Below are 14,729 nucleotides of genomic sequence, written 5' to 3'. Positions count from 1 at the left end.
TAGCAGATTTATTGTTGGTGAGGTTATGGTAGCACCATTGACACCACTGCTTTAGTGCATGCTGCTCTTTCAAGTGTATTGCAGAAGCTTTTAAACAATACATACCAAAGGAGGTTAGAAATTTAGCTGCTTTTGAAATGCCATATTTAACACAGTGGAACTTAAGTTGCCAGGCTTCCTGAGAAGCTTCTGGAAATCTGACCTGGTAGTACTTGAGTGACTACGTTAGACTAAATGTAAATATATGCCAACACTGGTCCTTGCTGTCAGTAACAGAGAGTGGACTTGAGGAAATCATTTGTCTCTTCATAGTCTACAGAAACTGCACTGCAAGTGCTGGGCTGAGCACGTGTCCAGCCATCTAATGATGAATATTACTTGACATGTGATGGAAGCCCCCAGGATGAGGCTCTGTAAGTGATCCAAGTGTATGCTAATCATTATTTTAGAGCCAAGAGCCTCACTTAGGAGCACTCATTAGATCATAAGACTGTGGCTGTTCACAAATTGGAATATTGTTAAGCCAAATTTTAACAATCAACAGCTCTACTGAGTAGACTTTGTAACTGAAGCATTAAAATGTCCTCCCTTGGGTGTAATTGTATTCGAAGGACTGTATTGCTGAGTGACTGATTATGATACCCATCACATGACTGTACTGAGATCTGCTTTTCATAGTCTGGAAATGAAGAAAATGGTTTTGATTATTTTTGTTGTTGTTTTGTTTTTGTTTTGTAATTGTCACCAGAGCACCTTGATGCCAAAAGAGCTGGGGATCTTTCTACACTGTTTGATGTGGGTGGAATCTTTGGTGAGTTTAAACATCAGTATTTCATCTTCAATCAGACCAGTTTAGCAGAAACAGTAGTGTACACAGCTAATGTGTATTAGTAGTCTTCTGCCTTATATCGCCTGAAGTAGAGTGGCAGTAAGGTACTAAATAGAGATAGATCAGACATTGAAATCCTTGTTAAGCATTTTCACTTGGACAACACTACTGTCTCCCTGATTTGTTCATCCCAGACTGAGCCAAGTACTATGGAATTTTTTAGCTACATTGTGCATAATAGATGTTCTGCTGAGAAGGACCTGGGGGTCCTGATGGACGAGAGACTGAATATGAGCCAGCAGTGCGCTCTGGCATCTCGAAAGGCAAATGGGATCCTGGGCTCCATCAGGAGAGGGGTGGCCAGCAGGGACAGGGAGGTGATTGTCCCTCTCTACTCGGCTCTTGTGAGGCCCCATCTGGAGTACTGTGTCCAGGTGTGGAGCCCTCAGTACAAGAAAGACATTGAGATTTTGGAAAGGGTCCAGAGGAGGGCGACTAAGATGATCAGGGGGCTGGAGCACCTCCCCTGTGAGGACAGGCTGAGGGAGTTGGGCTTGTTCAGCCTGGAGAAGAGAAGGCTGCGGGGTGACCTCATTGCAGCCTATCAATACCTGAAGGGAACCTACACCCAGGAGGGGAGTAAACTCTTCAAAAGGACTGACAACAGCAGGACTAGGGGAAATGGATCCAAGTTGAAGGAGGGAAGATTTAGGTTGGATGTTAGGGGGAAGTTCTTTACTAGGAGAGTGGTTAGGCCCTGGAACGGGCTGCCCAGGGAGGTTGTGGATGCCCCGTCCTTGGACGTGTTTAAGGCCAGGTTGGACGGGGTCCTGGGCAACCTGATCTGAATGTGTATGTTTGGTGGCCCTGCTAGGCAGGGGGGTTGGAACTACATGATCCTTGGGGTCCCTTCCAACCCGGGTGATTCTGTGATTCTATGGGCTGATCTGCTTCAGACACTGGAGTACTGGCAACAACCTTGACTGGTTTTGTTTTTTAACCTCTTCAACTACTGTAAAAAGCAGATTCTCGGGATATGTAGTGATTGTGGTGTAGGCCATGTGACTTGGATATCTCCATGTGTTTGTTACTACTTATGTCAGATTGATTTCTTAAATATAGTACAAAATAAAGGAATGATGCATCAATCCTTCCCCAAAGATCAAGAGTGTGTAAATCACACTCTGTGACAAACTGACAAGGCTGAACTATGGTATCTCTGCTAAGCACAAGTTGATATTTTCATTAATTATTCAGCAATGCAGATATTCCATTTTGTTGGTAAAATTCCAAGTCTGTGTGATTATCCTGAGTTCGTATCACTGAGTTACTGCTTTCAGTCACTTTCACTGCCACATTTAACACTATTTTAAATAAGCTTCGTAGAATGATAGAATCATTGGAAGGAGCCTTTAGAAGTTGTCTGTTTCAACTCTGTGCTACAGGTAGGGACACCGACAGCTACATCAGGTGGCTCAGAGCCCCCTTGAGCATGATCTTGAAGGTTCCCAGAGATGAGGCATCCACCACCCGCCTGGGCAACCTGTGCCAGTGTTTCATCACTCTTACTTTAAAAAAAAGCTCAGAGCAATATGTCAGAAATGAGCAGTGTTTTACCTCAGACAGCCCTGGTCAGGTTTGCTGTGGGATTTGTGCAAGAGACGTCCCGTAAGACACTACTTAAGATACATCTTCCATTAATTTTTAGAAATTATTATTATTTTTAATATTAATAGCTGGTAGTTTGCATTGCTACTGTTAAAATAGTTCAAGTTCTGAAATTGTTCCAGTAATTCAGAAGATAAATGGTGCTGCTGCTGGAATAACTAATGTGCCATAAGATAATTTTACAGTGCTAAGCTAGATTTCCCGTGATATTTTTTCTGTTCTTCTGCTTCATGCAGGAGCATGGTCTCCCATAAATCCTGCATCCTGTCTACCAACTCAGTACAAGTGTTTAGAATACTGCATGATAGCTTCTAAGATTTTAAGTGCCCGCATGGTTCCTTAGTGTCTTCTACACAGTGTTCCTTGTTGGTGAGATGATAGTAGTGCCACTGACACCACTGTTCTTTCAAATGTATTTCAGAAACTTTAAAAAAAAAAATACCAAATGCTCTTGACTGTGAATCTTTGTCACTTTTCCTTGTCAAAATCTGTTTGTTTTAATGTAGCTGAACTATCCCTGCTGTACACTTGTGTATTTTTTGTGGACGCAACAGTGAATGGCCGCATTTTTTTTCATGATGTCTCATATAAAATGAAGTTAGGAAATTATACTGATCGTAGGGGTGAGATTATTCCTTTGTAACTTGTGAGGACACCACCGAATGATTAAATATTTACTGCAGTCAGACCACATAGTTCCCAAATAAATAAGCACTATCTCAATTTCCATCTGTTTTATGTGTACCCTCTCCTATGCACCCTGCAGCGCCCTTATGAAAATTAGCTTTGTATCAGTCTGTTGGAAAACGATACTTGTAGTAGGGGAAGTTTCACTGTGTCAAGAGCTGTGTAGGCCTTGGTAGTTGACTGTAGGAGTATTGAGGTGTGTTGCAGTTACTGTTTCACGCTTGTGCTAAATATTACCTTTGCTTATTACACCCTAGACAGCTGAAGCAAGAGTTAGTGGTACCCTGGGGATACAAACGACTTCTTTCAGCTTTGTCTCATTCCACTGTGAATGCAAGGTTAACAAGGTGCCCTGTGCTATTTCAAACTGGCATTTACATTTAAATTCAAGTATGATGTAGACACTTGGAAGATGGGCAGCTGGGAGGGGAGAGGCAGGAATGTGGAGAATCCGAAAAACTTCCTTTCTTTCTCCCTGCACCAAGTTCTCTGTACATCATTTTGACAGCTCTTTTCCTTGGGCCTTCACACTTGCATCTGCCACATACTCCAGTTAGTACTTCTATGTGTGATCACTGGGACATGCAAGAAGGGAAAACTAAAGAGCATGGAGTGACTGCATGAAGTGAAAAACAAGTATTTCATTTGTCCCAGGATCTAAACCAGCTAATTTCCTCTACAAACGTGACATGGACAGGGCACACTACAGCTGAGTACTGTTGCATGTCAGGAGTTCAGAGACCAGTAACTAGCTGGGATGCAGGCAGAGTGAGAGCATGAGACACTGTTGCAAAGGCATTTTCTGTTCAAAAGCAGCAGAACTATAATTTCTAAGTTTTTTTTCAGTCTCTGTTCCACCCTCATTCCTGCCATCTTGGAAATTCAGTTGGAATAACCAGTGAAACCTTCCGAGTCAAACCTGGCTGAATAGGATATCACCAAGTGCCAAATATCTCATAAGTTCTATAATCTGTGTTGCTGTGTGTAACTGCATTAAAAGTCATATATTGTTTTAATTTTAGTTGAGTTTCATTAAGTGTAACTGATGCCTTTTGTGTAAAATGTACGCAGTGTTACATACCTGTCTCTTCTTTCAGGTGGAATTTTGGCAGGCCTGATTTCAGACAGGCTAGAGAAGAGGGCATCGACCTGTGGAATGATGTTATTGCTTGCAGCACCCACAGTAAGAATTTGCCCTTCTTTTACAGCTGTGGCTGAGACTTTGACAGCATTCCTTAGGAAGTTCTGCAACAGCGTCTTCTAAGTTGGACATGGAATTCAGACCAGGCTAAAAGTGAAAGAAGTTGAGCGTATGAGGAAGTATAGATTTGGACCACCTTTACATAAGCAATCATAACAGTGTAATGCACTGCTTGTTATTTCCTGTGCCTTATATCTTGTGAAGAAAAGCAGAAGTAGAAGTAATAAGCAGAGAGCTAAGTTGGACACTGAAAATCTTGCGTAGTTTATCACTCTTTTAAAATTGATGTGCTGTCCTTAGCCAGAATTTTAGTTGCTCAAAGACCGAAATTACTGTGCTCTAACTGAATACTGGCAGCTGGACATGTCAAGTGCATTTTTTTTATGTATGTTTTGATTCTTTTGTGAATTCTTCTGTGCTGCACTGAAGCTGACAATTTGAGAGTTTAAAGTTGAGTGATCTCGTCACACAGCCCTTTCTTCTGACAAGACACATGAGGAAATAGGAGCATAGCCCTTATCATCTCTCTCATCCGTTCCATCAAGCAACCATCCTGCTGTGATCTAAAAGGGTTATTTTAAATCTCAGATGCCAGAACTATTTTTCACCTGGTGCCTCAGATATTTTTAGTTAACATGGGGGAAGTGGGCATCACTGCAGGTGCTGGTATTATAGCATGTGTGTTTTTTCATTTTTGCAGTTGTACATGTTCAGTACAGTCAGTAAAATGGGCCTTGAGGCTACTGTAGGTGAGTATTTCTAAATTGTTGAATGCCTCTCACTTCACATGAACTTTTCATTTACAATCCTTTGCTCTGCTTAGCTCTTTATTTTCCTTTTTATTTTTTTCCTTGAGAGGAGGAAGTATGGAATGAAACTCCTTAGACTATGCCTTGCTTTTTGTGCAATAAGGAGAAGAAATGCAAACTAAATAATTGGTGGTATGAGTTATGGGGATTCTGTTAACAAATCGTTAGTTCGTGTCAATTAATTGTAACTAACTGTTGGTTGAGCTATCAGTGACTTAGGTAGTATCATTGGTCTTTGTTATGAGGTTTTATTTCAGCATAGGCATTATTATACAAATAATGCCTGTGTATTGTGTGTATATTATATGTATTATGCAAATATCAGAAATGTTTTAAGTCTACTTGTAGTGCTTTTGAAAGCAATTTCACTCATACAGGCTGATTATGTTCATGTCTTTCTATTTGTTGTTACAGTTAAGTCTTTCAGGCAACTCATGTTTTCTGTTTTTTGTCCAACTTGCAACAGTGATGCTGCTTATCAGTGGTGCCCTGGTGAATGGCCCTTATGCACTGATTACCACCGCTGTCTCTGCTGACTTGGTGAGTTTGGCTTCCCCTCTGTTTCCACCTTTGCAGCTTTGACCTCCAGAGAGAGCCATTTGACTTCTGAAGGATTATCAGAAGGGGCTGCACTGTCCTAAAGCAAGGTGATAAGGAGATGCTTAAGCTGTGTTGAGCTCAGACATTGAGATTGTTCGTACATGAGTAAAGAACAGTCTCCTGCCCGTGAGACACTTCCAAATTATTCTTCCATAGTAACAAGATTAAACAAGTCTTGAAGGTGACAGTCCAAAGTGGACATAAAAGTTGCATGCAAGGCCAAGACTGTACAGACTTCTCTCTACCCTCTTTTATACTTTGCATCTTTGAATGAAGGAAAGGGCTATATTTGTGTGAGAGAGAAGCTGGAGACTTAATTCTCATCAGTGTAGAAAGCTATGTCTGGTACTTGTCAATGCTACCATTTGAACTTTCAGTTGGATGAGGCCTGTTGGTTATGAATGCAACCTGAGACCAAAGGTACCCTAGTACCTTTCATTGGCTAAGAGTTTGAAGGTTGCTTTCAAAGGAACTGGTTTCTGAAGGTACCAAGTGAGAGTCCAGCTTCACAATGTACATCTAACATGGAGAGGTGTAGACTAGATACTACTGTAGAAACTTTGTCTGAGTTCAACTCAGGATGATTCTAAGCAGTATTTGTCACTTTAGGGTACCCATAAAAGCCTGAAAGGGAATGCAAGAGCCTTGTCCACAGTAACAGCGATCATCGATGGAACAGGATCTGTAGGTAAGCAAGAGCTTGGCTGTGGTAGGTTAAAACAAAAGGCTTTTGAGAAACTGTGTTCTCTCCCAGGTTTTGTCAAGGCTAGGTACAGTTTTGGAATTGAGAGCAAGAGCAAACTTAGTGTTTAGCACCACTAGTGTTCCCATGTTTGAGGGAGGGTGAAGTTAAAAAAAAAAAAAAAAAAGTAGATGTGATAGGGCTCTTTCTGAGATCAGTGATTACCTGTGGCTCCTGCACTAGTATGTAGAAGAGAGAATTGAGTGGGATTTGTCTTGATGTGGAATAGGCATATTTTTAGCCAAAGAATGACATTTCTCTAACTTCTAGTCTTCCAGCTTCCCCTATGTTAGGTTCCCTATTGGCTTGCAGCTATATCAGTTACATTTTGAGCTTTCTGGGATGTTTTAGAACATCAGGTAATACTGAGTTAACTAAGTTGAGAAACTGATAATCTGTCTCAGAACAGCTATATTTCAGCATAATAAAACTTGCGTTGCATCATTGTGACACTATCAGTACTATATTTTAGGCGCAGCTTTGGGGCCTCTCTTGGCTGGTCTCATTTCACCATCTGGTTGGAACAATGTGTTTTACATGCTCATGGTAGCAGATGGCTGTGCCTTGCTGGTAAGTCTAAAAGTACTTGTTGCCTGCTGTGTATTCTCTTTATGCTAAACTGTTTGTCTTAAAATGCATGTTTTCCTTTTGCAAATGCAGTGCTTTGTTGTCTAAGGAACATCCCATTGTATAGGAGATTTTCAATAAAAGAGCAAAGTAGCTTGTTTTGAAATTTTCATTTAATTGTAATCAGAAGTGCAAATTAGTTTTGATGCACTGCAATTTGTGAACAATTACACATCTGTTAATTGCTGGCTGAGCAGATTACAGCAGGCAAAATTGTAAGTGAACCTTCACATTTAAAGCTAAAAGATGCCCTAGATTCCACTCAGAGAAGAATTACTTCTGTTTTCCTTAAAACTGGTTTACTGGAGCAGTAACAACTGTTTGGCTATGTTGCTGTGTCACCAAAATCACCACGATCATGAAACTGTTGAAAGTTAATACATTACATTCTCCAGGTAGGCCCTAAAATTGCTGTGCTGGGTTAAACAAAAAATGACTTTCTTGGTTTTGACAGTTATCAGGAGTAGATGTTAGGCAAAAGGAGCGTGACATGCATGGTTACTTGAAACAAAGTATATCCTTTTCTATTTTTTATGTTTTTCTCCTTCTCTCTTGTTTGAGATTCTGTGTGCTGGATAGGAAGATCTGATAAGGTGTCTTTTTTTCTTAACTTGCACTACTTTGCTTTAAAGACCAAAGAAGAGAGAAGATGAAGTGAGAAGAGGCTTTGAAGTCAGCCTTGCTGTAGCCACCTATAGGTTATGTTTCTGTGTTTGCCACAGACTTCCCTAGCAGGCATTTGTACCAATTTGGTCTGTTCTCATAGAATGCTGCCAGTCATGTTCTCATGACTCTGTACTTGAGATATCCTGAAGTATTGCTTGCTTATGCTGTCCTTTTGAAGTCCTGAATGGAAGTGCTCATGAAAGGGTGGAATGACTGTGAAACACTTCAGAACTGCACCTTCCTCTGTACTGGCTGTGCCCAGACAAAACCCCTTGTCTGCATGGTTATTTCACTCAGCTCTGTACTTCTGCAGAAAGACCAGTTGAGTGCATCACTCTTTTCTCAGACAAGAAAAGCAGGTAGCACTGTTTGGAGTTGGGATGGAAGCTTTCTTTCTAAACCCAAAATGTTGAACTATTTTTTTCTACATGTAAGATGTCAAATGTCTGGAAATTAATTAAATTAGATATACTAATAGTTTAAGTGTGTTCCCTCTGCTCTTGTAATACTTTTTTTGGTAACTCCTGCATTGTGACAACCCCTGGAGAGGGGTTGGTCTCATGCATGATATTCAGTTCCATCGTGATCGGCCACTCATACCTCTGAAATATTAGATCTAGCACCTTAAAACACCACTACTTATAGTACTGAAGAAAATTCCTTTTATAACAGTGAGACTGTTATAAGGAAATCTGTAAGAGTGAGGAACCCTAGAACTTCTCATCCTATCTTTAATATATGTGGGAATCCTCAAATTGTGTTTGTAGAATCACTTTCCTGGAGGCTGCCTCAGTTAGTAAGCCTTTTAAAATGCATCTGGAAGGCCTGATGCTATGTATGCAAGTAAATGTGGCTGACGTTGACAGCTAAAATAATTTTAAGCTCCAACATTTCCATTTGCATTTTCTTTTTGAGTCTTGGGTTCCCTCTGCTGGATTCTTTTATGTCTGCTGGGAAAGTAACTGGAAAGCTGTTCTGTTTTTTACACAGAAATTGATCTCACAACTGTGAAAAAGAAATTATTTTTTGTTTCATGTTCAGTGTGAAAACTCATTTTCCAAACATTGATTAAGCATCTGTATTTTTTTTAATGGTGTCAGCGTTACAGAGTAATGTTTCAAAGAGAGAACTCTGAATAACAGCGTGCAGCTTGTTGTGAAACTTTGTTGGTATATCTGTATGGATAGTAACACAGACATTGTGTCTCTTTACAGTTCTTACTCCATCTCATTCAGAAGGAGCTAAGGTGTAATGCAGATCATACCCTGTAAGTGTTACATACAGCTGTTGCTCTTAAGTAACAATTTAAAAACAGATTACAAAGATATTGCCCCCTAATACCTAAATGTAGACAAAACATAGAAAGGTTTTCTGTATGTCCATTTCCATTTGTTGTTTTCAGTTTTGCTTCAAAAGAATAATCTTGTCTTAATGTTTTTAATCATGAACTTTCTTCTTTAGGACATCTTGTTTTGAAAAGTGCCTGAAAACCTGATTTCTTTTTGCAAAGTTTCTTAGTTACGGTTTGTTGAGGTTTTTTTCCCCCAAATATGTAATCTCTCTGGTTTTCATCATGGAGTATGCAGGTGGGGAATGAGCAGTCAGGTAGCTTCTTGCTCTGTGTTGTTGGTAGTTTCAAATGTAGCTTTTTCTAAAAAGTCTCCTTAAAGGAAAAAGTGACTGGAATTAGAGTGTTGTGAATTGAGAAAGAAAATCCAGTGAATTAATGGGGCTACACCTGTCTAAGCAAAATTTTAATTCAGCCATTGGCTGTTTTGCAGCAGTGAAATAGATGAGGAAAAAAAATACATAGCAAGGAATATGGACCCTGCATTTTGGCTGTTTATATCTCACAACTAAACTTTTCCTGTCTGGTTGCTGTTCTTTCCCAGGTTTAAGGAACACTGAGTTGAGAGACCAGATTTGGAACAAGGACTGCGCAAGTGACCAGAGCTCTTCCCTGAAAGAAACCTTAATGGAATGTGTTATACATATGTGCTATACATAAGAGGTTCTGTTCGGTGAAGAATTTTGCACGTTTACTGGAAGCAATTTGAGAAATGCAACTGGTAAATCCCTGAAGCTCTTATTTTTGCACATGAATAAGTACCTCAGGATGGCAACTATTCATCAGATGATGGGACAGGAACTTTGGGAAGCTTTGAGCAGACCGCCTCAACTGAGCCAAAGAGAAATACCAAGTGCCTTTTTTATTTCTTTTGATAGGATGTTTTTAATGAAAATGCTATACTGTGTATTTTCTAAAAACAAGTCAAAAGTGGAGCAGAAGGAGGTTGAAATCATAACAGACAGCCTAGCAGTGAAATGTCCCCTTGTTGGTGAGCAAAGTATCCTGTACGTCATCTTGTGCATCACTGTGACTGGGGGCATCACTTTGTAGAGAATAATACCATCTGGTTATTAATATGCACTGCTGTTAGTATTTTGAAGCTGCTCAGACAATGATAACCTCATCATATTATTAGTTTTTAACTACAGCACAAATTCTAATCCCAAGGATAACACCCAACCTTGTGGTAAGTGATGAAATAGAATTTGTAGTCGCAGTGTATCGTAGTTAGAAGTTTTCACAAACTATTTGGGTGTGTGCTATTCTACAGTTAGGATTGTGTAAAAATTAGTCCTAAGCATCAAAAAGTAGATTATGAGTCAGAATTTCCAGTGCAGGGCTCAAATAATTTTCAGGGCATTGTAGTAAAATGATTGTGGAAATGTCACATCATTATTGTGCTGCTCCTCTAGGCTGGGTTGAAATGAGAGATTGTTCCTTTTGAGGTGGCAGAGAACTGTATGCTGCCATACCTTTGAATTACTGGATTGAAAAGATGAGCTGCTGTAATGCTCAGTGCCACAGTGATCTCTGTTGGGTACTTGCTTATTTCAGTGGTGTCATTTATATTTGGAAGTCTTTGACAGCTCAAGGCCTTAATAGCCAGAAATCTCTTTCACATGGCTAATTTAAAGTGGCTTTGAATTTCAGATTCAGAGCCAGAATATGTGTCTGTAAGAAAAGGTGGTAGGTTGTAAGAGAACATTTCAGTAACAAGTGTTACCCAGCAAACAGACAATTCAATGTCTTCTAAACATATCATTTCTTCATACAGGTATCTCCTTAGCAAAGCAGGTGTTTCTGTGATCTTTTTTTTAGAGATGTACAAAGTATAAAGGAATTTTTTTTTGTATGGGGTGTTTCTACTTAGATTGTGAAGGTTAGGTAATTTAAGCTGTGTATTGTTCATAACTATATTTATTAAATCTGTAGGGATGTGTCTCATTCTGAACTGTGCTCTAAGTTTTGCGAAACAATGCAGTGATCTTTATACTTGATTAACAAAACAGCACTCTAAAATAGCCCTGCAAAGTGTAAAGAAATATCTCATCAGCTGCTGATATGCTGTTCCATGTGTTGGCACAATCCTTGATTTCCAGGGCAGTTTTGTCATTTTTTAGTCTCTGATGAGTTACTTCCCTGGTTTGGTTCAGCATGTGTTCTCTGCTTAACTTGAATGTTGTGTTCATTTTAAACTGTTTTGCTGAACGGAGGCACAGAGAAGATTTTGGCCCCACAGAGGCTCATAGCAGGTGCCAGAATCCTTGCAGGTGAATGCTCTACAGTCTCAGAAGCTGTAGTTCCCTAGCTGAATGGTTAGCTGCACGCCTTTTGTGTAAAGCTGTTGAGGCCAGCGGGAATGCCCTCACAAACACATGCTGCAGTTGGGCCTTAGGCTGCTAGTTAAATGTAGCAGAATTCTGCTACAGATCTGAGGAATGATTTGTGAGGAAAAATAACATTGCAACCCCAAAAGAGCTGCGCTGGCGCGACTTCCAAGACCTGTGTGAGAAGGGAGGGATGGAGGACTTCTCTAGCTGAAGATGCCCATCCTTTCCCCCAGAAGGACTGCAGAGCTGTGTTGCTAGTTTGTCAAAATGATTTATACTCTTAAACTCTGCTGCACTCAGACTTTGAGGGGTTGTTCCCCATGGGCTGTAGTCTTAAGTTAAAATGCTTTCAGCTGTATTGAACAGTTGTACACTGTAAAGATGTGGAAGTGTGGATTTTCTGTTTTACTTGATGGGGCTGCTGCTGTTATTTATTTATTTATTTGAATAGCTTTTGTACCGAAGTGACTTGGACATGGGATTATGACAATATTGGAGGTGCTGGCTGAGTCCTTCCTTCCATTGATCACAGGAGGTAATTGGGACTCTCGCTGCACTGGTGGCTCTTTCCTTGCTTAATGAGCAGTGTTTCAGATCCCTCCAGCAGTGAATGTGTTGGACGATAAGGTGAAGATGCCTGCTCTTTTGTAACAACCCCAGGGGTCCCCAGAAAGTGAGCAAGCTGTTTTGTTAGTACTGGATGTTAATATTCATTAATCTGGAAATGAACAAAACTGACAAAATGTTGTATATAGAAACATGAGTGACTGATAGGTAGAGCTCAATTTGAGTAAGACTACAAGGTTTGGATTTTGTGGTTTTTTTTTTTTAATGCTGGTTATTCTCGATTTTTATCTATATAACTTCTGTGTTAAATAAAAACATGTTCTGCTTTAAAATGTGATATGGTCATTACTTCATCTTTTACATCTCCATGAAGAAATACTTCATTTATTGCTTTGGAGGACAGGCATCTCTGCTGAGACAGCACTTCTGTCTCTTGTGTGGGTAATGGAAAGGATTCATTAAGAGAACAAACTAGAACCTTTTGTTTTGAAAACAATACCCTGTTCAACTCAAACAGGTAATTACTTTTTTTTCATAATGGGATTGTGGGTTATACAACATCATATTTGTGATCAGCTGCATTAGATATCCTGCCTTCTCCTTTTTGTCTCATAGGGAAGGAGGACACTCAACTGAGTCAGAGACCGAACCCAGCTCCTACAGCGTAGCTTGAAGGTGCCTTTTTTGTTATCCTCAATTTATATGGAGTTTAAATGGAAAAGCTTTTTATCTCTAATCATCTTGAACATCTATGGTCTTTAAACCATTTAGTGCAGTGATATAATATCCATACCCACAGGTATACTGGGATAAAACTGCTTAGAAAGGAAAACAATTCTAGTTGGAAAAAAGTGTCAGGGTCTTGGACAAAATTTATCATCAGAATGTGCCCAAAGTGCTTTTAGGAATAGGCAAATAGTAGCTTGGGCTTTTTTGTATAAGAAGAGAGACTCAGGGGAAGTTTCTATTCTGCCTGATCTGGAGCAGGAGCCTCCACCAGTGTAGCTGCACCCTCATGAGCCAGCTGTTGGTAGAGATGTGGCATTGGAGGTTTGTCTCATTGTGCATAGGAAGAGTTTTCACAGTGGGAAACTGATAAAATAGCTAGTCACAAAGTGATATTCACAGATCAATTTGAGACTTTATAAATAGCTAGCGAGAAAGGTGTGGTATATTCACAGAGCACTTTAAGATTTCTTTTGCCTTTAAGTTAAACTGCTAGCCTACTCCATGTGCTAAGATGATTCATTTCTTCCCAAATATTCTGCCAGTTACAAAATTCCAAAAGGGATTTTGCCATCCAGTTCTGAAAGTTACTGCATGTGTTCCTTAATAATATCCCTGGAACAGTAAAGAGCATCCTTCATCTGTGTTCATGCCACTGTTACACTACCTCGGACTTAGGCAGCGTTTATGCTTGGGAATCCATTCAGTTGCTGCTGCTGGGTTTCTCCAGTGATGGATGTGTGGAGTTGTTTGCATGAAAAGTGCTGCTCTAGGTTATGTAGGCGTAATGGGGTATAAAAGAAATCAGAGTACATTTAGAGCAGTTGGAGGCTGACTGTTCTTCACACAGAATTCAGTTGAGAAAGATTGTTCGCAGTCTGATGAAATTATTAGGCCTTGATTTGGTGATGGTGGTAATCTCTGGTTGGACTGAAATTTTACGGCCTGCATATTATATGGGGGTTTGGATTAGATCATGCAATGATTTCTCCTGGGCTTGAAGTTTCTCTGATAGTCTATCCTTATTGCTGCCGTTTTGTGCTCCCAGCAAATCCATTTTGATTTTTTTATGTTCTCTGCTAAAGTAACAGTGCTGTAGTTATGGACTGTTCCTCCGCTCACAGACTTCTGTGCCTGCAAGTTGACTGCAGGCACGGGGCTCCGTTTCTTTTCCTGAGAGCTTTGCACCTCAGTGCTGTGGGGCACTGGTAACCTTGAACTACATTCTCTCTCATGCAATCTTAAAAATGTGACTGCCATCCTTACCCAGGAGTGTACTGGACGGATAAGTGTTGAAGGTCTCCCTCGATGCTGCACTGAACTAGAAGGTTCTGTGCTTGAGTGCAGCATTCACTGCGAATTTTTTAATCCAGTGAGAAATGGAAAATGTTTAGGATCTCTTTCCATAAGTGGAACTCCCACTGCGACTTCGTGTTGTCAAGGACTGTTTGAGTGTAAGTGGACCTATTCTGTGCCATGTATAAGGGTACATACACGTACATCTGCAGAATATCTTTCTTTGTGGCTGTTAGATAATTATCCAGATGTAAATAAGTCTTTATTATTTATTTATTTTCCTGGAGAGCTATCACAGAATGGCTCGGGTTGGAAGGGAACTCAAGGATCATGAATCTCCAACCCCCCCCCCATCACATGCAGGGCTACCAGCTTCCACATTTAATGCTAGACCAGGCTGCCCAGGGCACCATCCAACCTGGCCCTGAACATCTCCAGGGACGGGGCATCCACAACCTCTCTGGGTAGCCTGTGCCAGCTTACCACTCTCATAGTAAAGACATAAATATATCTGCATGTCACAGTATTTAACTGGGGAAAAAAAGGGGTAATCAAGTATGCATTAGTGTAAATAGAGACAAAGGATAAGGAAAAAATGACAGTTGCTAGAAATCAGTGAGAAAAGCAAAA

General features: G+C 40.3%; 1 protein-coding gene across 6 annotated transcripts in view; it reads left to right on the top strand.

The window, feature by feature from the left end:
- SLC37A1 (solute carrier family 37 member 1) overlaps positions 1-12,403 on the top strand; it is a 44,516-nt gene extending 32,113 nt beyond the window's left edge. For all 6 annotated transcript variants that reach the window (XM_042867999.1, XM_042867997.1, XM_042867998.1 and 3 more), the window contains 8 exons: positions 749-811; positions 4,282-4,367; positions 5,086-5,134; positions 5,661-5,734; positions 6,404-6,482; positions 7,009-7,106; positions 9,044-9,096; positions 9,722-12,403. In XM_042867999.1, coding sequence (XP_042723933.1) covers positions 749-811; positions 4,282-4,367; positions 5,086-5,134; positions 5,661-5,734; positions 6,404-6,482; positions 7,009-7,106; positions 9,044-9,096; positions 9,722-9,737 — 518 coding nt within the window. In that variant the 3' untranslated portion in view covers positions 9,738-12,403. The remainder of the gene's footprint in view (positions 1-748; positions 812-4,281; positions 4,368-5,085; positions 5,135-5,660; positions 5,735-6,403; positions 6,483-7,008; positions 7,107-9,043; positions 9,097-9,721) is intronic.
- Positions 12,404-14,729: the final 2,326 nt, after the last annotated feature.

This window comes from Lagopus leucura, unplaced genomic scaffold (genome assembly GCF_019238085.1).
Source record: "Lagopus leucura isolate 7727_CA_CO unplaced genomic scaffold, USGS_WTPT01 Super-Scaffold_100001, whole genome shotgun sequence".
NCBI lineage: Eukaryota > Metazoa > Chordata > Aves > Galliformes > Phasianidae > Lagopus > Lagopus leucura.
The sequence above is the reverse complement of the archived record's forward strand: the minus strand, read 5'-3'. Positions and strand labels throughout refer to the sequence as shown.